Here is a 24,775-nt window from a genome sequence, read left to right on the forward strand (position 1 = left end):
AGAAAACAAGCAGCTCCACACATCCACAGATCAGCACTAGCATACATAAGTATTATCTTTTAGGTTTTGTGAACGGCCTGTGATTCTCTCACCAAACTCCGACAGTCAGTACCAGCTGGTCATTTCAACAGAAAGACCAATGGTTCACACACATTGAATTAACTTTCCCTGGAAAACTGGTCTTTCTAACAAAAAACAAGGCAGCAATTAGGTTAACTCTTGAAAATTACATCATAGCATTTTATGTTATATTTCGTGGTTAAAGTCCCCCATTCCCACTAATGCAGAACTGATCAAATTGATCATCATAGCTGTAATGGGAAGGAGCTGCTAGCAGGATGCTTCTGCAAAGTACCCTCCCCTGTACACAGACACTACCAGTTTCATGATTAGAAGGCAAAATTGTTAAGAGCAAAATAAGTTACAGAATGAAGGCTTTCAGCTTAACATTTGGCCAGGCTGAAGACCCCAGTGTATTTACACTTCAGGTGACACTACGTAGATGAAAATAACTGTGCCATGACATAGTCCACTCTAGATGAGACAACAGGTTTTGGGCAAGTAGTTCATCTGCTGACACGTGCAGTTACAGACAGACTGAAATTCCCAGGAAAAAATCATATCCCAATTAAGGAATTTTTGTCCAAAACAAAAGACAGTTTCATCTGAAAATGTCAGAAGTAGTTCAGCTTCTAAAACAAAAGATGGGTTATTTTTATTCCAAAACTACATCTAAATACTGGCTTTGCTATATCAAATTCTTAAAAACTGAAGAAGTATGTTCTCTGTAACAGAAACCATTTGCACAAACCTAGCTTGTGTATTATCACTGCTGATGGAATCTTGAGTGTTGTCTTAAAGCATCACACACAAATCGCTCTACACGTCAGAACAAATTAGAGAGCTTTGTCTGCCTCCCTGAGTGACTTTCATCCCTAATGTTCTCATTTCTCCCTTGTAGATCAAGTGGTAGAACTGGGTTTATTTAGCCCTAGATAAAGCACAGTCCTCCAGGCTAACAGACTTGCAGTTTACACTATAATTTAAAACAATTTTACACACCTACGTTAAAGAACAAACCAATCAACTACTTACTGTTCTTCTTGTACATCAAGATTTCGAAGGAGTTCATCTCATAGTTCTCAAATGTTTGCCGGACCTTGTCAATTGTATCTTTGTCTGTCAGCTCTCCATACATAAAACTGCAAATAAAGCAAGAAATTCAAGTCAGATACTAGACAAAGACACAAAACAATTTGTTTACAGTGTGAAAAGGACCTATTTGGAAATAGCCCTTCTTTGATTTTGTTTCACCTGGAAAGCATATTTGACAGATGCAGCCCCAGGAGATAAAAGACAAAACTGGAATAAACAGATTACTTTTCTCCTCAAGCAACAAACACAACACTACAAGCTATTTAACAGAAAATAAATCTGTTCTCAAATACCTGCAGGTGCTGCTTTTTTGCATAACTTCTGCTCTGTGATATCCTGATAGCTTGCAAAATCCATCATTGCTGTAGACAATGGGCCAATCCACTATCTGGGCATTACCCAAGACAAAATTAGTATCTGTTTGAAAGAAGACATCAGTTAGACACTAGACAAGGCTATGGTTGCATTGAAGGAAATACTTATTTCAGGACCCAATCCTGATTGCTTCAGTCCCTTGCAGTTTTTCCCAGATACTATTCCCACTGCAGTCAACAGGATTATTCCTAGTTTTAATTTTAAGTAAATTCTTATTTTAAAAAAATATTAATTACTTGTGCAAAGCTTAAGAGGATGGTTTTATGTAAGTGAAACACATGATGGTTAAGCAGGTAAAATTCATCCCTTGACTGAGGACAGATTCACCAAACTGTTTCCCTCTATGCCACAGGCACTGATCCACCATGACACTCAGTTTGAATGTGAAGCCTCTTACACACGGCCAAAACAGCACGTGACCAATACTTCTCCCCTCTGAATGTAGACACAGTGGCTCCTCTCAATACAGCCTTCACTGCTGGCCACACAAGCTCAAATACTTCTTGTGTGACGTGTACGGCACAGTGCTCCAAACTAGACACCAGACAACTAGGGTTAGTACTTACACCAGTAGAAAGAACTTTCTTTGCTGTACAAGCCAGAAGGAGTTTCAATGAGTAAGAAAAAAAACTGAGCAGGATTCATGCCTCCATTCTCACTGGATCTGTGCGTGCTACTGGTTTTTATGACTGATACCTCATTCACATTATGAACATACCCAATGCTGGGCCCAAACCTTGCTTTTCTCTGCTGCTTTGGCTCTTGTGCAGTCAACTAATTACACCTGTGCCAAGACAGACAGCAGTGCTGCTGCTTGGGCACTGGCAGGCAGGCAGAGATGGTGGGTGGCTCCTTTCACAACTGCAAAGATCCCCTGGCTTTTGAAAGAAAGGCTAGGCAGCCACATGAGATTAAGAGGCATCCATATTTAAGGGGAGCCTTTAAGGGAGTCCACTACACTGCCTACTTTTCTGGATCTACCCCCAGCTGTTCAAACATACACAGCCATCATTAATGTTTCCTGCAACCAAGAGACACAAACAAGACATTTTACCTATTAATTGCAAAGAGTTCTGTTTATTTTAACTTTCCCTTTCAAAATCTTTTGTCTCATTGCAAACTTCAACTGGGTTTAAATAAAACATTCCTGTAGCTATCTAAATCCATTGCCCAATCCCACGAGCATGATTAAGTGTATCTTTATACACTCTTTAGAATGAAATACACCAGTAGTACAACTTCAGGACATTAACTGCTTTGTTTCTCACAGCCTCTTTTAAACACCGTGGTTTTTGCTTGGTTGAAGCATTTTGTTCCAAAAACAATACATGTCATTTACCCCTTCCTATGAATAAGTAAGCCAAGTCATTTCTCATTGCTAAAGCAAGTACTTTTGAGTGTCTATTATAAACACTGTGTTAGGATATTTTTAAATTTTCATCAAAAAAAATGACAAAAGATATGCCAATACAAACGTTAGGCCAGGTCCTGCCCTGATCTGAATGGTGTTATTTCATGCATACATTCCTTCTCACCATCTCCCCTTCTCAAAAGGTAACTTACCCTTCTCTCCACTTCCTCAAGAGCTCCTTGAAGAGCTTCTATTAACTTAAGCAGTGACATTCCTTTCACACTTAAACCTCAACATTGTCTTTGGATAAATAATCTCTTTTTTTAATTAAAAGCTATATAGGGCACTTTTCTGATGACCATTACTGTGCTAATCCTACTTTTATCTAGCCTTGCAGTGCTTCTGTGAAGTAGGACAGTGCTCTTATCCCCTTTTTACAGGTAAAAACAAAGCACTAAGTCCACAAGGGGATTTAAGTACCAAAAGGCAAGACAGCTACAGCCTAGCCCCTAGATGCCCAGCTCTCAAAGACTTGGGAGCTGGAAGCTCCATGCATAGTGTTGGTGAGACAGAACTGAAAAACATTAGCACAGCAAATAGAAACCTGCCCAAGTTAAACTATAGAAAACAATGAAAAAGGGGGATATTTTAAGGGTTTTTTTTCCTTTCCTATATTATTTATGATACCTAATATTTTAACATAAGCCCAGTTCTCACAGACAATACCCAAGATTCTTTGCCATTATTGCAGGAGCTAAAGAATCACATTCCCACTTGCTTACCTTTTGGCCCAATGAAGCCTGATTTTTTTGGAATGGCAGTTTCCAAAGGATGCTTAGAGAACATGCAAATATTTCCCTCCCCCCTTACAGCCTCGCAGTCTGGGTGTTCTCCTACGAGATGTGGGGCTACCGAAGGGCAGTGAAAGCTCAGCCTTCATTTCAACTCCTGATTAACCATTCTAATTATCAAGCTACCGAAGAGAACAGATGCTAACATCCTCACCATATGAGTTTTTAAGTCAGTGTGACTTGGCTGTTGTATTTTATGCATCCCTATTAGGCAATCCTGTTAGTCTACATTGGGTGAGCCTCTCCGGGAGGTGGAGGTAGCATGCTTCATCAGAGAGTCCAGGTTGGGTTTAGTTGTGAGTTACAACCAAGCTGAGTGATCTTTGTGTACATACAAAGCTTTAAAGGCAAAAACTTGGGTGCCTATCAATTCAAAGAGCAAGCCAGAGGTTTTGATGATCCCACTGTTTTACAAGTGTGCCTCACTTCTAGCTAGTTCCCACTTCATGCATCTTCATCCTTCTTTGATCCAGGCTTTACATAGCTTACAAACACACAGGAAGTAAATACTGAAGTTGGACCCATTCTCTTGAGTCAACACCACACCCCTGACTCATCTTTAGGCTTGCTCCTCCAGCTCCATTGCCACACTTTTTTAGTGCTTGTCCTGGGGTGATCCCTAGATCCAAAAAATGCCCTGCATGGACCAGTGCTTGGGAACTCCCCATGTAGCTGAAAGCCTGCAGAGAAGCCGTTGGCCCCTGTGAGCACAGCAGCCAGGCAGCCGAGAGAGGCTGTAGTGTAGCACCATCCAAACTGCCAGGCCAGGAAAGAGGTTTCCAACCCACCACTCTCTGCCAGCTTTCCTTGGGAGGTTACCAGGCTCAGGATGATCGGTTCCTTTGTTTCTGATTTTGTTGCAAAGGGAGAGACGATCTGCATTGGTGGTTTCCAAACTTCCTGTACCCACTTTTTTTTTTTTTTTTTTAAACTTGCTGTGGCCTAACAGCCCACAGAGTGGGAGCACCAGCATCTGCAAAGAAAGGGTCTTGGAGACAAATAGGAATTTCTTTCCAGTTACTCACTCCTCTTCCCAGATCTCTTTAAAGACAAAACAATGACACAACGGCGGTTCTGTGCCTACATGGAGAACACAGAATGCAACACCTGCATTTCTCCAGAAGGAGTGTCTCCAACAACAGTGTTTTGCCTGTGCAAACACTGGCAAGACACAGCATAAAATAAGGACTCCCACTTATAACTCCCCTGCATAGTTTATTCTGACAGATAACCCGGAGGTAGAAGGGCTGTTCTCATTGCTATCATTTACATTCAATTGCATTGACGTCCCTGACAACGTGCTGCTTGGAGACAGCTCATAATCTGTTAAACAATTGTTCCTAACATAAGAAAAATATTAAATAACATCCACTGAGGCAAATATTGCCTCTCCATCTGCAGGGACACAGGGTCCCAGAGGCCAGGAAACAGCTGTGGCTTTGTTGCACAACAAGCACGAGGGATGTTCTAGTGAACTCTTTGAGCATCACAGGGCAAAGCCTCTTGGGGACTCACAAGTGGGTCAACAAGGCCAGGAAAGCAGTTGGTCAGAGGAAGACCATGAAGAAATCCACTGCTAAATTATCTTCAAAGACAGGGGGTAAAATGTACATGTGATAGCTGCAGTACTGAAACTATTCAGTGACTTGAGGCACCTCTTTGAAAGGACTCAAAGGACTCCCTTACCAGGAAATCAATTTCTATCACAATGTCATTTGCGTTAGTAGTATTGCCTGGCCCAAGGAGAAGCTGTAAGCATCACTGGCCCTTCTTATCAGCTCCAAGAAGAACTGAGCTAGGGACTGGAGAGGGCGGGCTCATATAAAAGAAGACCTGGGGTTCTGGCTTGTGCTGCATTTAGCACAGTCTGAGCAAGACCACTGGGAGGCATAGAAATATGTAGAAGCGCAGCACAGAGCACATCATGCTGCAGAAACACAGGTAAGAACTGTGGCAACCCAAAGGCAGCACAGTCACTTGCATGAGTAGGGCGGGCTTCTGTGGTGAGGGTCTGCCGCACTGGTTACTTTGTGAAGGGCCTCACTTCATATTTTCTAGCCTGCATTTTCCACAAGTCAGTTCTGTTTACTGCAGTATATCCACATGTCAGCCTTTACACACTCAAATGTCAGACCCATTTTGGATTATCACTTTAAACTAGACACAGCTGCTTTAAAGCAACAAGCAAAACATTTTAACTACTTCCAAAAATGTAAGAATGGATTTTGATCAGTCACTGAAGCCAGTACTTTCCCCCACTCACAAAATACACCATCAAAGAAGCAAGCAAATACACCACCAGCGACAGCAAGTCTCTAGAACACCCAGCTTCACCAAAACTACCTTATCTACTGAATCTAAACAAAGGTGCTTTGTTTAACCAAAACTGTCCATCAGCTCAAACCTCCAAAATGCCTGAGGACAACAAGCACCTCACAGACATGTATCTGGTCAGGACTAGCTGACTGAGGAGAGGTCACCCCCTTGCAAAGAGCATGGAGCAAGTTACAGAAATGCTTCCTCCCTACCTTTCCCCTGCACTGCTGCACATTCGCACCCATAGCATCCCAGCCTCTCCTGTAAGGTGGACCTTGCTAAGCTGAGCCCTCCACCTCTTTCCAGAGGCCAGCACACCAGTTCTGCCTTCCCTGTCCCTTCAGTGACACGAGCCCTCTTCCAGGACAGACTGGTCAGAGACCAGCAGCCAGACATATTCTCACAATGCTGCCCAACACGTTCCCACATTGCTGCCTGCACAGAGGAAGCACACAGAGGCGACCAAGAGGAAACCTCTGCTCAGTGAGTTGTAGCGCAGACCTCGGTAACAACAGAGGCTGGTGCCCACTGTGCTTTCAGATATGTATGCAGGTCTGTCAAAGCCCCCCACAAGTGTGCTCAGGTTGGTGCAGTGCACAGATGTAATTTAAATATATTAATATCTTTTCCCACAGTCATCACACAAATACAAAACTCAGAAGATTTGCTCCTAATTTATTCCCCTCTCAGTGAAAGAAGAATCAGGCTCACCGTAGTGGGAAGACCTGCTCCTCACCAAACATGCTAACTCTCCCATCAGTCTCCAACAGAACAGAAATTGCCCTCCTCATTCCAGACCACAGCCTTCATCACGTTGGGTGAGGACATAACCCTGGTTATAGAGACCAGCGTGTCTTTTTTTATCATGTCTCAAACTCCTCCCATGGATCCGCAGCGGAGCAAAGCTAGACCTCTAGCATTACAAAGCACAAACCACTACTACAGCAGAACTAAACAAACTGCTTAGTAAACAGGTTTCTTACCCCACCCATGGTCACTGGGGATAGGGGTGGGGGATACAGCCTCCTTAGCTACTGTTCCGTTAGCTGGGCATAAAGCAGCATAGGTGCTATGTCACAGCCAGCATAAGAAATGTGCAGTAGGCAAAAATCATGTGCAACTGTCATATGATTAAAGACTGTACCATAGAGCTTAAGTACAAGGGACAGATGAGTTTCTAAACAGTTCTGGTTCTTACAAACTGGTGACTGCATCACAAGTAGCATCATTTGGATATGGAGAAAAAAGAGATGGTTTCATTTTTGGTAAGAAACACAATGCATGGAAATAGAACATTGTTTATAAGTAGGCCTGTCAAAATTGCTACAGTCACACAGCTCATATCGTGCTTTTGCTTTAACAATTTGCAAAGGATAGGTATGTATGAATTTTTGCTCATGTTTAGTCTTAGCTTTGAAATAAGTAAAACAGAAGCATTTAGTCACACTGATTAGTTACCTTGTTCAAATGTAACTTCTGAGATCAAAATACGGCCCTAAATCAGTACAAATAAGTCAAACAATTTCAAGCGCCTATTCAATCCTTCCTTTGCATACATGGGATTCAAGGCTCACACTTCAGGGAGGAAAGACACAGGAACCAACCAAATTTTCATCTTAACAGAAGTGCTGTAACTGTATTCAACGCAAGTACAGAGCTGCTCAAAGGACCGAAAGACTAATCACATGGTAGAAGAAAAGTAATAAGACAAAATTCTGCTCTTCCACCCACATTCTCCTGTAGAAGTCAATGGTGTTACATGGATACACACATCCACTCAGTATCTCCTTGTATTCATTCCTAGCGTGGGAGTGCGTCAATGTTTAAATATCCCATTGAACAACTTGATCTCTCTATAGAATAATGATCTCTATAGAATAATGATAGTGACCTCAAAATTGTACATCCTTAATATCAAGACCAAATTATTTTAAGCTGCAGCCTCACTCTAATACAAAACAACATTATAAAACCCTATAGATAGGTTCATTTTGGCTTACATGTTTTATAGAAGTTTTACATAACTATTTATTTTACAGAAACAAAAATGGATTTAAAAGCTCCTTGGCTGCTACAGCATGAACACAATCCACTAAATGCAGGCATTTCATGCTTTATTCAAACATGACTTACACTGTCATGTGTACTCCAGAGCATAGTGTAAGTACAGGCTGAAAAGAATTATTAAAAAATTTATTTCATCATACTTACCACAAATAACAAAAGAGACACTAACTAAAACAACAACTTCAAGTGACTCAGTTTGAATCATTACAGAAAATGAATGCTAATTTCAGCCAGCAGTATAGACAAAAACTACTAGTTCCATCGCAACATGTTATTTTGCATTGTTATAGCAAATATTTCAAGGAGGCCTCTACCATAAGAAAAGTTTAAATTGAAAAGAATACATCCTTCCAACACTAGTAGCTGTAAAATCTTCATAATTATCTGTATTTGTTAAAAATAAAACAAATTAGTGCAGAATAATGGAACAAGAATAGCTGAAATTGAAAGTGCACAGAAGCTGTCGTATGTATTTTATGCATAGCATCATTCTTCGCCTGTCCCTGAAGTACTGTCCATACCGAGAAATTAAGGGGGGGAAAAACATTAGACAAATGTGACGTTAGCATGAGATAATCTTCAGAAATTAGAAAGTTCATCAGTTGTAAGAGTCATACATTGTACCATTCTTAATAAAGGACAAAAATACTGTTTAGCAGTGAGACTTCACCATTTAACTGGTCAGGGGTTCTTTTCCCCCCATCTGATCTTAAAAGAGATCCAGGAAAAAGCATGTTTTAGTTGCATCTATTATACGGGTCTTCCATCAGTTTAAAGAAGCTATTTGATTTACTGATTATAGCTACACCATCAAAAACCTTAAAAGCACTCCCTGCTCACTTTTAGCTATATGAGTTACAAAAATGCATTAACAAATTCTCCAATGAATGGGTTTCATTAAGATTTGTTTTATGATCTTGTTCTAGGATTTAATGCAGAAATGGATTGATATGTTGAATTATCACAGTAGAACTTCTTGAGCTTTCAGAACATTAATTTTAAAACACATTATCTATCATCTCTGTGTTGTACTTTTTTTTCTTACTATCTATAAAAGTAATTTTAAGGAAATCAGGTCGTACATTTCTAAATGCATAAAGACACACACACAAAACTAGAAGCTTCTGGCCTAGTAAAAGCCAGCAAAAAAACATTTTATATTCAACTCAAGTGATACTGAGGAAAAAAAACCTGTCAATAGTGAATAGATATTTCGATGTACTGACCAATTGTATGAAAATCATGGATGAAAATAAAAGCATCTCCACAGTTGTTAACTTAGAAAAGAAGGAAGAGCAGGAAGAAACAAAACCCTTTCCTTTGTTTCATTCTCAGTTTGGGAAAACGTCCTTAACACGGAACCTACAAGTTGTCCCCTTGTGGTTTTTGAAGGTCTGCTGCTTTGATGGTTAAATGTCTTGTTTTAATCACTGCCAACAGACAGATCTACACTCGTGGACTTTATTCAGCCAAAAGTGATTTTACAGGAAATCTTGAATAAACTGGGTCTTGCAGGATTAGATACAAAAGGGTACAGACTCAGGTTCAACCACTGGATGCCAGATTTGTAGAGGATAACATTCACTTTGCCTTGCACAGGGCAAGCCATAGTAACTGCAAGAGAAACAAAATCTTCAGCTAAAGGCACTCCATACATATAGCACCATCTTATTACTGATCCAGCAGTTTTCCATGCACTTTCTGCAAGGTGTGACTCTGGCAAAGAGCCTTCCAAGAGGCTCTTGGAAGAGAAGCATTCCCAGGCCAGACCCCTCTAATCCATTACATTGGGTTTTTTATGCTGAAATTAACCCACTGAAGTCCGGATGAGACTTTAAACTGGCAGCATGCAGCAGAAAACCTCCTGCATATCTGCTACAGACTTCCAAGTCATCCCATTTGGGAGCTTTAAGAACTAGGATAGCTTAACCCAGACATTGCACCTCATAAGGTATACTTCAATATTGCTCTTCCCTGTGCACAGTTAACTTTGTCCTTTTCAGTACTTTCATGTCTAAAACAGCCACTAAAATGCATTTCCTACTCAATACAACCTCACTAGATCACACTAGGATGTAATTTACCTGCAGCACAAGGCTTCTGAGTTGGTCCTCTGCAAATAATGAATTTCACCCAGTGTTCCTTGAAGAGTCATTGAAAATTATGGAAATTTACGAACTGTCAGGAAACTAAACATATTCTATCAAAAGGAAACAGAAAAGTATACTCCACCCCAAAAAAGTGCTTGCTGATTTCAACAAAAGCAGCCCTGTTCTCAGTACGAAAATACTTTCTTGATGACTGATGCTATTTACCGGAAGTTTTGCGGTAGCACGAGGTACCCCAGTGATGCCCAGGACCAGACTACCCTTGGCACATCACATACGGAAGAGTGATGCAGAGCTTGTCATGTTCATACATGTGTTCCCTACCAACATAACAGCTCCGCAGTCTGAAAGCAATCAGACCCACAACACTTAAGATAGTAAACCCTACCTTTGGGGGAGCATGCCTATACTGCTTCTGGACCCAAATCGCTTTAGCTGCACCCAGGTCTGCATCTCCATACCATGCTGCTCGCTGCTTCAGGTTTTGTAGGGAAGGCAGGCAGGGCCAGGTTGCAGCAGACACAGCACTGTCAGGTTAAGGATCCTTTGCAAACATTTTGTTTAAATGAACATTTTATTCAAGTGCAAAAGTATGAAAATAAAACTCAGTTTAGTTCTTCATCCTCTGTTAGTTTCCTTTGCATTTCTCTCTGGTTGAACAGAAAAACAGGTTTTTCAGTTTCAGAGCTGTTTATAATAAAGTTAATTTCCCTCCTAGGTCTCAGGCAATGGTACAAGGTTAGCATGCCCAGGTTGCAGAATGTTTATTGTACTGGGACTTTATAGTCTCCCATGGAAGTAATGCCATAAATCATGGAAATGTCTGTTATTCTCAGATTTGTGTCTGAAGGTGCTTTTTCTTTCCCTCTACAGGGAACTCGCTGCATTCTCCATCAAAGGGTGCAGGTTTGCTTCCATACCTGACGTCTTCTTAGGGTGTTCCCATGGGATTTAGTGAAAGCAAGACTAAATTCACACAAGCCTTATGCCCTCTAACCTCCCCTTATTCCAACCTCCTCGTTTTATCAATAAATCAGAAAAGCATCTGTGACTTCCACTGAAATTCCAAAGCCATGTAAACACAGGGCTTGCTTTTGCCATCCTTACACATGCACAATTATCATGTACCTCAGTGAGAATTTTGACCAAGGAAGGACTGCAGAATCTATCTGGCATTTATGTAAACTGAAAAGTATTTTTGCCTCCAGTTATTGATAAAGCATTGGAATATCACAAAGAATCAGTATTCTCTATAACATACTGCACCATTTGAATTGGGTGCCTTGGCCATGAACCAAGATTATAACTGTTATTGTTACAGCACTTGTAATACTGTGGGTGTATTACATTACCCGAGAAAAACATTAATATCACATTAGCAGTAACCATCAGGGGCTAGTGATTCTTTACATACTGCACTGTTTTACAGCATGGGCTCATTTTCTGTCCCATTGGGTGTTCTGGTCTTTAAATATTTCAATGCTTCAAACAAATTTTTGTCAACCAAGCACTACATGCAACATTTATTTTTCTAGCTCTACATCGCTAGTATAGAAACACAGCTTTTAAACATTAAATACAAGACAAGCAGGATTATGGTGTCCCTCATTTCAAAGAGGAAAGAACCTTAAGTCTTCTTGTGAGAAGAAATCGGAGGACCAGATGAGGTCCACAGGTCTAGGCAGATGACACTTTATATATTCTTTCCTGTGTGCGCTATCATAAGACCACCCCACCCCAGGATGGGCTAAGAAATTCTCAATTCCTTCTTTACTCCAACATGTGGAGAGGAAATACTGTGCAGCTTCTAACCCTAGCTTAGCTCTTTTGGATGGCATTTAGTGCATGAGAACCTGTCTCATTTGATTTGCAACCTAAGAAGCAGCTCTCATCCCTAATAACTCTAAAGGAGATGATTCAGACCAACAGAGTTTGAGGCGAGTCTTGCTGCAGATGGTGGGATATAAACAAGAACAAAATACTAACCCTAACGGAAAAACCCTGAACTTGCATGCCTATGTACACTGCTATTACCTTTAGCCATTGAATGTGCATCAGCTTACCAGTCCCACATCTAATATGAAAGGCTGTCCAAAGAATTCCTTGTTAAACTACTGGTAAAAAATTGTATAATTAGTGCCGTCCTTAGAGCAATGCTTCCAAAAGAGCCTGCATGCCAATTATTTTGTTATTACCATATGGCCTCTTTCACTGAGTTAACACCCCCTGCCCCAAAATGTAACACGTAGCAAGAATGTGTTTTCCTCAGTTCACCTGTGACTGTGGATGCATGTCATATACAAGTACCTTTAAGTGAAGCATTTATTCAGTATCTATTTCTGTTCAATGACCGAGTTCCTCTCCTTTCAAAGTGAATCCTCCCCAAATTAGGAACACTCCTATATCTGTATCAACTCAGTATCTGTTGGCACTACTTAACTTGCTTGTATGTGCCAGCAAATACAGTTTGACAACAAGCCCAAGGTTTATTTGGCAAATCCCAAATGGCCTGGATAGTTTCATGGTGGGTCACATTACTACCCAATCGAATGAAACCAAGAAGGGGGAGCCAAACCTCAAGCTTTATGGGCCCATTTAAGCACTCATCCTGTGGGCATCCCAAATCAACTCAAAGGACAAGTAGGCAGGCCAAGACGAGACAGGCAACAAGGAACCAGCATGTTTCCATACTGCCCCCATGCTGGCCAGCACAGCCCTGCCAGAAGGGGAGAGAACAGAGACTATCCTTGTCTCCTGAATGAGACAGGGGTTAGAAGAGGCTGATGGTCCCACGTTAGAACTGATTCATACAGCATTCGTATGTGACGGCATCACATTTACAGCAAAGCTGGACTGGGTCCAGCAAAAACTAGAAGGCGCATTACAGAAGAAATGGGCTTCTAAACCTGAGTCACTTCCCTAAGCTTCTCCTAATATGTCTGAACTGTGCATCACTTCCTACCAAGCTTAATCTAAAAACTTGTATTGATTACAGCCCTCAGGACTTGCTGAGCATTTGGAAATGGGAGTGCTGTCATTTTACCTGTGCTGTCTAGCGCCACGCTCTGTTATGACACCTTCTTAATAATGGGGGAAGAGAGGAAGAAACAGAGCATAGCTTCTGCTGCATGATTCCTCCCGTCTCCAAACCTCAACTGATTTATTGCATCAAGGTTTTGGCACTGAAAGTCAAAAGGGAAAACTGGTTTTTAATGAAGAAAATAATCTACAAACTCAAGACCGTTTTGAGAAAAGCCTTAGATAACAGGTGTTGGAAGATCAGAGAAGCAGCCTGAATGTGATGCAATGTAACATTTCATTTTTTTTAAAAAAAGAGGGCAAGATTCACTGTAAGAATGGCGAGTATTTTTTCAGGAATGCAGCTTCCAACCCCTTCCCTTCTACAGGAAAGTTGCAGAGAGAAACAACCTATAAAAAGAGCCTCACAATTTTATGTGAAAATATGGTCTTATCAAAGGCTATTTCTCCAATAATATTGCCTAATTGAAAAAAATAGAGAAAAACTGAAAATCATTCTTTGGATAATTTGAGTTTCTAGCTGCTTATCAAGAGGGTTAATTGTCTTTGCCTTATCAGAACAAACTGACTATATTTTTAATTAATTAAGTCATCTTGTCTTCAAAAGGAACTTGATCCTGCATATTCTCAATCATACTAGAAGTTCTTAATCCCTTAAGTAACCCCATTGAAGTCAATGGAAGCATTAAAGATGGCAGAACTTAGGTTCATGGCTATAAAAAAATGCACATGCCTAGGTTTAAACAAATACATAAACGTTTGCATGGTCGCAGGCTTACTGAGGGAGCAGCTTTTGGTAAGCCCCTAAGTGAAAGAATCTGGATAACATTAATGCGTATTTGCATGCAATTGTGAAATTCGAGGCATTTTCCACTCCACAGTTTTCCAAGAGAAAGACCTGGTTACAGTGCACTAGGAAAAAAAATTATCTACCCTCAGCCCTCAAAATGGCAAACTCTCTCCTCACTTATGACAAATCTTCCCTTTCAACTCAGGCAGGCAGCCCTCGCCGATCCCCCAGCACCGGGCTTTCCCTTCCCAGAGACCATCTTGAATCCCCGCACCGCCTCCCCGGCCGAAGCCGCCGTGCCCCCGCAGCCGCAGCCCCCGCCGAGCGCCGGACCCCACCGGTGGCCCGACCCCCCTCGCCCCCCGTGCCGGGTCAGGCCCCGGCGCTGCCCCCGCCTCGCCCCTCGGGCGCGGATCTCGCCCCGCACCGGGCACAGCCCGGCCGGCAGGTCTCCCCGGGCGCCCCGCCGTGCTGGCGCACCTGCAGCCGGAGCCCCGCGCCGCCCCGCTGCCCGGGCCGGGGGCTCTCCGCAGGACTTAGGCGGCGCGGCCGGCCGGCGGCACCGGCTTCGGCCCCGGCACCTGGATGCGCCGCTTCGGCGGAACCGCCTGGGAGCGGCCGGGGCTCAGCGCCCCTCCGCCCGGGGCTGCCGCCGCCGAGGAAGCGGCGGGCTGCTTCGCTCCAGCGAGGGCTCGCCCTCAGCCCCGGGGCGCCGGCGCCTCCCCGCCGCCCCGGTCCCCCCTTACCGTTAGACCTTCGCACGATGTTCTCGAGAAACGTGTTCTGAGGCGCCACCAGCCCTCGCCTTCCCCCGGCCATAGTCGCTCTGCGGGAGCGCGGCGCGGAGGCTTCGCTCAGGGCCGCGCCGACCCGCGCTCTGCCGCGCCGCTCCCCGCCCGCCCCGCGCGCCTCATGCCTCCGCCAGGACCGGCACGGCTGTGCGGCATCAGCCCTCCCGCCGCCTGCCGCGCACCGCAGCCCCGCGGCCGCCGCCGGACCTCCCCGCAGCGCCCCCTGCCGGGCGCCGCCGTTCCGCGCCGCCGCGCCGCAAGGCCGGTGCTGCAGCGCCATCGTCTGGGAGCGGCGCGGCGCGGCGCTCGCTGAGGGGCGGCCGGCCGAGCCGCCCGGGCGCCCGCGGGGGACACGGAGCCCGACCGCCCCGGGAGCTCAGAGCCGCGAGCCGCCACCGGCACCCCTCACCCCTCACGGCTGCAGCTCAGGGGGAAACGCGGCGCCCGCCGGCCGCGGGGCGGGCGCGCGAGGAGCCAGCTCCCCAACGGCCGCGGAGCGGGGGGAGGTGGCGTCCCTGAGAGGGCTCTGCCCCGTCAGGGCTCAGATGGCGCTTCACGGCGCCCCCGCCGCCCGCCCGGGGCGGCTGCGGCGGGGCTCGGCCCCCTCACCGGTGCACCCCGGAAGCTGAGAAACTCCAAGTGCTTTAAAACCACTCACGAACTCATGGCGGCAGCTCTCCGGGGCGGCGGGAGGTACCTCCGCCGCCCGCCCCGAGTGGGACGCCGCCGCGGAACACCGGAGGCTTCGCTCTCAGCCCCACGGCCGGCTGCTGGCGCTTGCTGTTATCGCCCGCGCTCGCGTTTCGCACTTTCCTCTGACGATTTCTTTTAGAAGGCTACCTAGTGTTATGCGGTCAAACCGAGCTCAGTGGAAACAGTTATATTTAAACATAACCTTTGACAGGTCTTAAACTCTTTGAAATATTTAATTTACAACGGTTTTTCATTCAGGGATTAAACGACTTTGTTCTTTCCCTCTTACCAATCTATCAGTAAATGGAAAATACTCAGAACTTTTTAATTTAAAAGGCAGATTTTCTTGCTGGCACTGGCATTTACTTGCTGTAATGCCTCGTTAAGTGCAGCACCTTCAGGCTCCGCATCTCAGGGCATATTCAAGACATGAGTGTGTTTCCACATGATCACACGTCTGGGGAAAAGCTGTTTCTCACAATAGGAGCAAACACAGCATGGCAAAGACGATGGCCCACGTCACTCGGGCTTTTTAAGCATTAGCACTGCTCCCACAGAACGCTGGCACTGCCCAGCCAGCTCTCTCCTGGGTAATGCTTGGGCCAGGGCCACCGCACAGCCAGGAACCGCAGCCACACGCACGGCCTGATTCAGCTACACAGCGTGGCCTGCGGTTGTGACCGAACGCTGACTGTACGCCCGTGCTCAGGCAAAAGCCCGATCTTCCTGCCGCCGACCTGCTGCCTCCCACAGCATTTTTAAGTGACCAGACGCACCACGTATTGTGGAGAGTTGAAGGCTGGAGGCAGGTGACAACTTGTTGCAGCAGGAGCTACAGATCAAGTCCCAGAGCGTCCTAGTGTCGGCAGCCCCTCACACAGCCGGAGACCTGGGTGACTCCTAAAACCCCAGAACGGCCCAGCCCTGCTGCCAGGAATATGAAGTAGCTGTGCCACAGAAGCCGCTTTTGAACCGGTCGTGAACTGTATACTGGCCGTCCCTGGATCTGCTGCCAAAGAGAGACAGGTTGGGAAAGAAAAATCAAGCGCCTGAAGTTGCAAAAAGGCTACTAATTCTCCCCAAAACGTTGTTGGATTTTGAAAAATCCCATGGAAGCATTTATTTGCATCTTTACATACCTAAATCTACCCCCAACAACTGTACACAGGAAGACCACAGGTTATTTCGTTCCTGCTAGCTTCAGCAGCACAGGCCAAACCTGAAGAGATCTTAAGCTCTCTGGCAATTTCCCCAGAAAAATTGTAACTGTAACCTTTGACACTGAATTTGCACAACTGCTAACAACCGAGAGTGACGTTTTGAAAAACCGGGATCTGAAAGACTGTTTCGTTATTTCTCTAAGCCACTTTGCCAAAGGGCTAGAGCAGTGCATGCTATCCTAGCTTCTGCCGGGCTCTGCAGGAATATCTATGACTTGGAGACATCTGGCAGCTGGCATACATTACAGAAACTTTGAGGCCTTTAAAGAAAAAAAAAAAGATTTTAAACTGAATCAGCAAGTACACAGGAGTGGGAGTAAGGGGACACAGCGTAAGAAAGAAAAGCCGTATTTTTTCTGGAAGTCCATGAAGTGTGGGCTGGCTGCAGTTTGTGTTGCATTGTGTGGTCCAGTCTCTGATTGTCTAATTTTTCAGAGCATCATGCTTAATCCTACAAGTTCCAAGTCAAAGGTACCATTTTAGCTAGGTTGGGGTTTACATCTACCTTGTAACATTGCAAACAAGTAAAATGTTATAGCACATGGAAGATTTCTCCTTTATCTTCCACCTCCTTTAGACTTTCTCCCCACTGCAAAATATGATTCCTGCTGGTGATATGAATTTTTCCACCACTAGTGCAGAGGGACACTGTGTTAATGTTTCACTGTGATTATTTTGAATTCTATACTCATTGTTTGCCACAGCTGGTAAATTTTGCAAATGATACAAAGCTGGAAGCAAAGCCCCACTTAAAGCAGCACACGTACACTGTCTGACTTCATTATTAGATGTTACCTCTCCCCAGCTACCATTTTTTTGGAAAGTTGAAAACTGGAATTGCTTGATTTGCTTGTTGGCTAAAGCCTATTGGACAGAACTTAATACCTAACACTTCCACTTAAGGCTAATACAAAAGGTCATAGTTTGCTATAGAGGACATTCAGCTGGATTTTATTGTGCTGCTCTTTCAGCCTGTTGTTTTTTCCTGAAGAAGGCCCTAGGTCAGGACTTGTAGTACCCCAGTAAGAGACCGTCCCTTGGCTGCAGAGCCTTGAGCTACCATTCCAAAATCACTTTGAGCAGCTGCTGCTGCAAAAAGGACAGATTTGCCTTCATCTAAGCTGTGCGTATTTGTCACCCCACTTGAATTGAAAACCAGCCTGAAAAGAAACCCCGCACTGGTGCTGAATGAGGAAAGGCAGCTGAGACACCTCCCCTTTTGGCAGCAGCCTGTATTTATGCCAATCCATTTACTAACATGACTGTAACTTCCAGTGTTGATACACACAAACATGTTGCAAACTCTATCATCAATAAAAACATTAGTTCCAGGCACTAACTTGTGGGAATGTCACTAAACCCCATGGTACCTATGAAATAAAAACTTTGGAACAGGACAGAGCTCCTCTCTTTCATCTCGTCACAAGGTTCACTCCTGAGAGATACTACTGTAACTTCCTTTAAAAACTTCCCTTCAGTCAGCCATACAGCATCTCTAGGTAATCTGTTCTAACAAATCTCGTAAGAAAGCTTTTCCTAAAATACCGCCAAATCGTCTGGTCTTTAAAGCTAGTAAAACCGCTTTCTTCTGCGGACGCAAAAATCACCAACCCTTTTGCAAGTTTTCAAATGCATGAAGAGTTGCTACAAGGCTCCCCTGCCTGCTCTCGCTGCCTTTCGGTCTGAACAAACCCAGTTCTTCCAAAGTTGCACAAGACTCTTGCTGTTAGACTCTGTCAGTTCTTTGGGACTTGATTTTCACTTTCACAGCATCAAATCAGTAAAGAAACACAGTGGTTAGGGAAGTCTCATATGCTCAAAATTTAATTAATTTATATTGAAAAGCACTGGTTTTATTCAAGGCCTTTTTGATTTCTACCCTGTTTTGCAGACAACCTTCTGTTCTTTGTAAAATAAGTTCTTAGTAAAAAATAAACTGTCAAAACCCAGAATTATAACAATGCAAAGTTATAACAAACTACCACCAACCCTGAAAATAAAAAGAACATTCAATCTTTAAATTGAGTTCCATTTGCATACTACCATATGGCTTTTGCTAAACTGTCAAAATAAAATACATGAACTGATAGGATAACAAATTACAGAAGGTAATGCACAAGTTACTCTGCCATACAGACACTAAACAAAAAAAGGAAATTCTGAATTCAAACTAAGATGGAAAAACAACGATAATTTTATTTTTATTTTTTAATTAAAATCAGTAAAGCAGTCATTATTCTACAAATTCTTACCCCCAAAAGTTTGCAGGCTAAGGCCCCCATCTAAGTACACAAGTACATGAACACTTAGTTGCTTGTGATTAACATTATTTGTTATCTTATGGCAAAAACAATGAGAAACAGAAGACCTTAAAACTAAGGTGAGTCCATAGTTCAACAAGTACACGCATGTCTATCAAAAGGAAAGAATGTGGGAAAACATCTGTGCATCTTACTGAAACTGTTCAATTTATTTCTGCAACTCATTTTAACCAAAATGCTCCAGACATTGGCGAAGTTCAGCCTGAGGTTCCTAAAGGTCCAATTATTTCTGCAGTCTAAAATTAAATGAAATGTTTAACTCAAAGAAATACCCAGTTGCACAGCAAACTTTAGACCTAAGAAGTGAGGAATGTTAGTATTCCCAAATAGCCATAACAAATTTGTCAAAAAATAAATATGGATGCTTTTCCAGTTTCGGAATTGCTGAATTTCCTCCAGACTTTTTATGAGTAACAAATATGGAAAAATAACTAAAAAAATCCTACATTCTGAATGGAAGAAAAAAAATCTCAAAATAAAACTGATGAGAGAGTACACAGCCAGTCTTTTATTTATACATCTAACATTTGGAGTGTGGGCTAACAGGGAAGAACTGTTCCTTCTTAAAACAGCTCAAAAGGGCTGTTCCCCATTTGGACAGCATGACCATCGCCATTTATTTCAACAGGAGGTGGCATGCCGTCCTTCCAAGATTTAGGGGGAAAAAAACAAAAAACAAACAAAAAAACCCCCCCACAACTCAACACAAAAAAAAATCCCCACCCATCCCGATTAGGACATCAGCTATTATCACCATTCTCCTCACTGAGGGAGTCTCTACCCAACCCTCTTGGCTCAACCCTGTCCCGCCCCGCCCATGGTCTCTCCCAGTCTCCGAGCAGAGGCAGTGACCCACTGAAGTGTTATTACCCAGAGGAGGAAAAGAAATTAACCACAGTTTCTTTGGTTCCAGGACTGGTAGGCTTTTTGTTAACATTTTTACTGTGTACTTCAGTTGGCTTCATTTTTCCTGTGTCTGGGTCAATACAAAACAAGGCAAAATGAAGCAACTCAGGTGCATCTTGCTTGAATTCTAACAGAATGCAGGGGCCCCCACTAAGTAATCGTAATAAGTATTTTTATTTGCATGCCCTGTCCACAGTAAGCCTAGGAACCCATAGTTCTGGGCGATCGTTTTTTGTTAAGTAGCAAGGAGCACTGCAGGCTGTATTACTGCGTTAAGTTACTGACTGCATTTTTACCTCTCAACTGTGGTCCAGTAGTCCCTGATTCAACAATATAAAAAAGGTACTTTTAATCCTACGTTTTCATAATATGCTGTACAAAGAATAAAACCAAAAACTAGCTATTTTAGGCCCAGATTCAGAAAAATAACTCCTAGTTAGGAATATGCTTGCACTAGCTAGCAGGTCTTCCATCTCCTTTTTCCCCACTTTGGCCCTCAAACATCCCCTTTTAGCCACTGCCCTTGACCTAAACCACTTGATTAGCTTTCTGAACAAGCCTTGGATTCTACTATACGGCAATTTCCAACAATGTAATAATGCAAAGAAGAATTCCTAAATAATATGGAGTCAGACTCCCCAAATTATAGTATGTAGCCTAAACTCTGTAGTTTAATTTAAAAACCAGAACAATCTTAAAAATCTCATTGCTTGTTCTCTGGACAGAAGCATCCCAGCTGTGAGGCTGACAGTGGTAAAGACACTGCTAGTGCCTCTTTTACAGTGCCCTCTCCAAGAAACACACCTCAAAAAGTACCCAGTATAAAACTATACTCAACACAGTGAATAAGTTTCTTGCACAGAGCTTGTATTTCATAGCTTTTGCCTCACACATGCTCAGAATTCCTGTTTTGCAGTTACGTATTTTATAAAGTTGATCTCTTACCTCACAACTTTACTGACCGTATCTGCTGATTGTACGATTTCAGTATTGGAAGGTTTGTCAACAGACAGAAACCAACCTCCCCTCCAAAAAAAACCCTACGACAGGGAAGGAAAAAAAAGCAAAACAAACTCTTCTCACTTCATTTCAAAGTTTTACCGAGCCTAACATTTCATCATATATTTCCCCGCTTACTGATCTTTCTGTCAACAGGCTGGATTACTCGCAGTATTTGCTTTCTATGTAGACAGAACTTTGTTGCATTCTTTGACAGTGGGAGGGATACACAGAAGTAGCCAAACAACTCAAGAGCACAAATCTGGAAAGAAAGAAAAAGAAAAAACAAAAACACTACATTGTAACTAGCTTAGTACCGCCACTTTTTTAAATTTAAAATTTAAATATAGTGATTACCGATTTTCTCATTCTAACTAATCTCTTACTGTTATCTTCTGCAATTGCACTGAGAAAAATTCCTAATTTTCTAAGTTTGCTCATATCTTAATAGTGTTTTTTCCAGGGCCTTTATCGGCACTGGACTCATATCTAGTCCTAGTGACTAATATCACATGACCCTAAAGTCTGATGGGCTATTGATTTCTGTAAACACTTGGATACCTGCTGTGGTATTTTTATGCCTTTTCTAATTTTGGTTAATTTTTTTACAATATATTCAGCTCAGGCACTGCCAGGTACAATGTTCATAAGGAGCTCACATTTTACAGAGGTTCAGTCATGAATATAGATGCTCTATGAAATTCAAAGTGTTTAAACAAAAAGAACAGGATTCCTTTTTGTGCTTCCATTGATTATCGTGAAGCAAAGACTGCTACCAGTTAATTGATACGAAAGCTTCTGTGTAAAGTCACACAGTACAGTGAAATATCAGGAGATTCTTTAAAAAAGATGCACCGTAATATCCAAACCTATCTCCAGCTACCTAACCAAAATACAGTGTATGGCACAAAGGAAGGTGAAGTTAGGGAATGAGTGGTTGGGCTGGGACACACGCTTGTCAGAAGTGAACATTTATACATGAAACATCAGCAGAAGCATCATCTGTCAAAGATGCCATTGGCAGTTCTGCAGTATCTGTGGGGAGTGGATCTCTAGCAGTGGGTTCAGTGCGCAAATCTGAAACCTGGATCATCTCTTTGGTTTTTCAGAACACGAGATGTCTAACACAAATGGACCTCCTAACAGGGTCCCAGACTATAATGTATTTCAAGTTTTAATTAGGTAGACCCTTAAACTGAGGATAAAAGCCACCTTCATTAAAAGGGGTGTAATTTAGATGAAAGATAGTGAACTATATATGAGCAAGTAAAAACCTCACCTCCAGCATAAGAGTATTTAATACATTGGTTGAGAGTGAATTTGAAGTGGTATTTTTCTAGACACTATTGTGAAACCAATGATAGCAAGGCCCTAGTGGTATCCAGCATTTTCACCCTAAAGTTATAGAAGCATGAGTTTTTGGTTTTCCTCTTGGTTTAACAAACACTCCGGCAGGAATACCGTGAACTGCTGACTCTTCCCAAGGAGAATTTTCCTAGTGTAGACTGACCCTTTATGTATTCATCCACACCCTCAAATGCAAGATTGTGGATTTCAGTTTTATATTTATGTAGTTTCATCTGCCTCAGACAGGAGAAGAGAGAATCATCAGGTTGTATTATATAATGCTTTCAGGAATGAAGAGCCAGATACAGCCATATTGATTCTTTTGTTGTTGGGTGTTGGGTTTTGGGGTTTTTTATTAACAGAATACACCTAAGAGAACCATTTGTACTCCTAGAGAAATCCAGTGAAATGGTATTATAATAACAATTTCCATGTGGGAAAATAAATCTTACACATTTCAGAAAAATTAATTAACAATTATATTTTTATTGCTTGCAACTCCATCTTAAAGATATTCTCAGAATGGAACCTCTCGCTGATCTTTCCTAAACCGCATACCTGAACCGTGGATCATTACATCAGCCAAACAATAGTTACAGTAGGAAAAGATATGATACTTGAACAGCAATAATGTTTTGTTATCTACATGGTCCAGCCACACTGACCTCCAAAATTCAGCATAGCTCCATAACACAGGGATTTCTAAGAAACAGCGTATACTTTTCTACAGAAACCATGAGATGGAAAACAAAAATACAAACTCTTGTAATACCTCAGGAACCTTCTTTTGGTCATACACAGTCAGTGTTCTTTTCCACTTTACACTCCACACACCCACCCCCCCACCCCCCCTTAAACCACAAGAAGCCAGGTAGGATAAGCTATGGAGAACAAAATTTAGCACGAGGTGCCAGTATGCTGTAGCATAAAATGTTGTTACAGTCCAATGTCCAAGACATACAGCAAAACAATCTGCCACTACTGGTTACTACACCACTCTTTATACTTTTTTTCACATGCAAAGATACATCATCTTCCTCAAATGAGGTTCTTAACACTACTACCTTTGGTTCTTTCAAATCCCTCAAGATTACTCCTACAATGACATTGTGTCTTAAATGGATGGGCAGTATAGGGTTACAGTAATTTTACCTAGTTTGTTCACATTAACATATTACTGATGTTTCCCTTATTCTCCCTTGTTTTTCCTAATGTTGGTTACGCACACTGACTGGATCCTCATTAAACAGCAAGCTGCCTGGGGCAAGGCTATCTCTTTTTCAGGATTGGTACGTTACTATGTTGTGTGCCTAGAGCGTATTTTTTTATTCTGGTATGTGTTAAAGGACAATTCTCTCAAGGAAGTGAGTGTTGGTATTATTAACTGCAAGAAAATCTTGCACAGCATGTTCCTTTCGTAATGTTACTTCACAGAAGGAGGACAAAAAAATAGGAGGGAGCATAAACATCATTAACTCACAGCAAATGGTCACCTCTTCAGGTACAACAGCAATGGACAACCTGACAAGAAAGAATGAAGCATAACGTTAGCACACATTTCACTAAATGCATGAAATCAAAGCACTTGTTTTGCTTTGCATTTTAAAAAAAAAAAACAACAACAAACAAACAAAATCACAAAAAACCCACATGCCATGCAGGAGAAGTAAAATTACATTTCTTATGCAAGTCCAACAGCTTTAAGTATCAACTAGGTGAGATCTGCTTTCCACTGAACAGTCCTATGAAAAGTAGTTCAGGTAACTGTATGCAAAAGTAAGACAGGACAAAGTAAAAGCACACTAGCTTACCAAAACAATTACAATGCTTTTTTTTTCCTCCTCCTGTGGGAAATAACCGGCCCTAAACCCAAATTATTTGTAAAGAGATGCTGCCATTTCAGCCACACACACGAGCTATTTCATACACAGACTGAGATTCTTCACTGACAATACTGAATGACAATGTTCTGATTCAAAGACATACTGCCAGCTGTTACCAAAATTTACTTTGAAGAGGGTATGGAAAAACATCATTAGTTAAATGATGTCTGTAAACCGACTTTCTGAAATGACCTATTGTCCCGAGTTGCCTATGTAACATAAGGTTAAGCCAGTTAAACTTAGGCTTTTCCCACAGTGTGTCATAATAATCAACTGGACACAGAACCCTCTTTACTTTCTGTAAACGGTACAGCTTACCAGATATTTAGGTTAAATGTAGAGAAATTAAATAATGAGACTGAAAGGGCTGATCACAACACCTGTCCTTCCTGTCAAGAAAAAGAGGATATTTGGAAAATTTTTCATTTTTCTTTTAAAAGAAAACAAAAAAATCATCATACAGTGTCAGTGGAACTCACTGCTATAGAAAGTCACTGAAACAAGAATCTACAAATACGTAAAGGTGGAACAGATATTTTTCTTAACACATCTAGAGGAATCAA

At 42.5% G+C, this 24,775-nt stretch overlaps 1 protein-coding gene across 1 annotated transcript in view; it reads right to left on the bottom strand.

Annotated features, from left to right (window-relative positions):
- KCNH1 (potassium voltage-gated channel subfamily H member 1) overlaps window positions 1-14,886 on the bottom strand; it is a 194,927-nt gene extending 180,041 nt beyond the window's left edge. Inside the window, exons 1-3 of the mRNA XM_076334496.1 lie at window positions 14,799-14,886; window positions 1,449-1,572; window positions 1,096-1,202 (exon numbers count right to left, since the gene is read on the bottom strand). Coding sequence (XP_076190611.1) covers window positions 1,096-1,202; window positions 1,449-1,572; window positions 14,799-14,871 — 304 coding nt within the window. The 5' untranslated portion in view covers window positions 14,872-14,886. The remainder of the gene's footprint in view (window positions 1-1,095; window positions 1,203-1,448; window positions 1,573-14,798) is intronic.
- Window positions 14,887-24,775: the final 9,889 nt, after the last annotated feature.

This window comes from Aptenodytes patagonicus, chromosome 3 (assembly GCF_965638725.1).
Source record: "Aptenodytes patagonicus chromosome 3, bAptPat1.pri.cur, whole genome shotgun sequence".
NCBI lineage: Eukaryota > Metazoa > Chordata > Aves > Sphenisciformes > Spheniscidae > Aptenodytes > Aptenodytes patagonicus.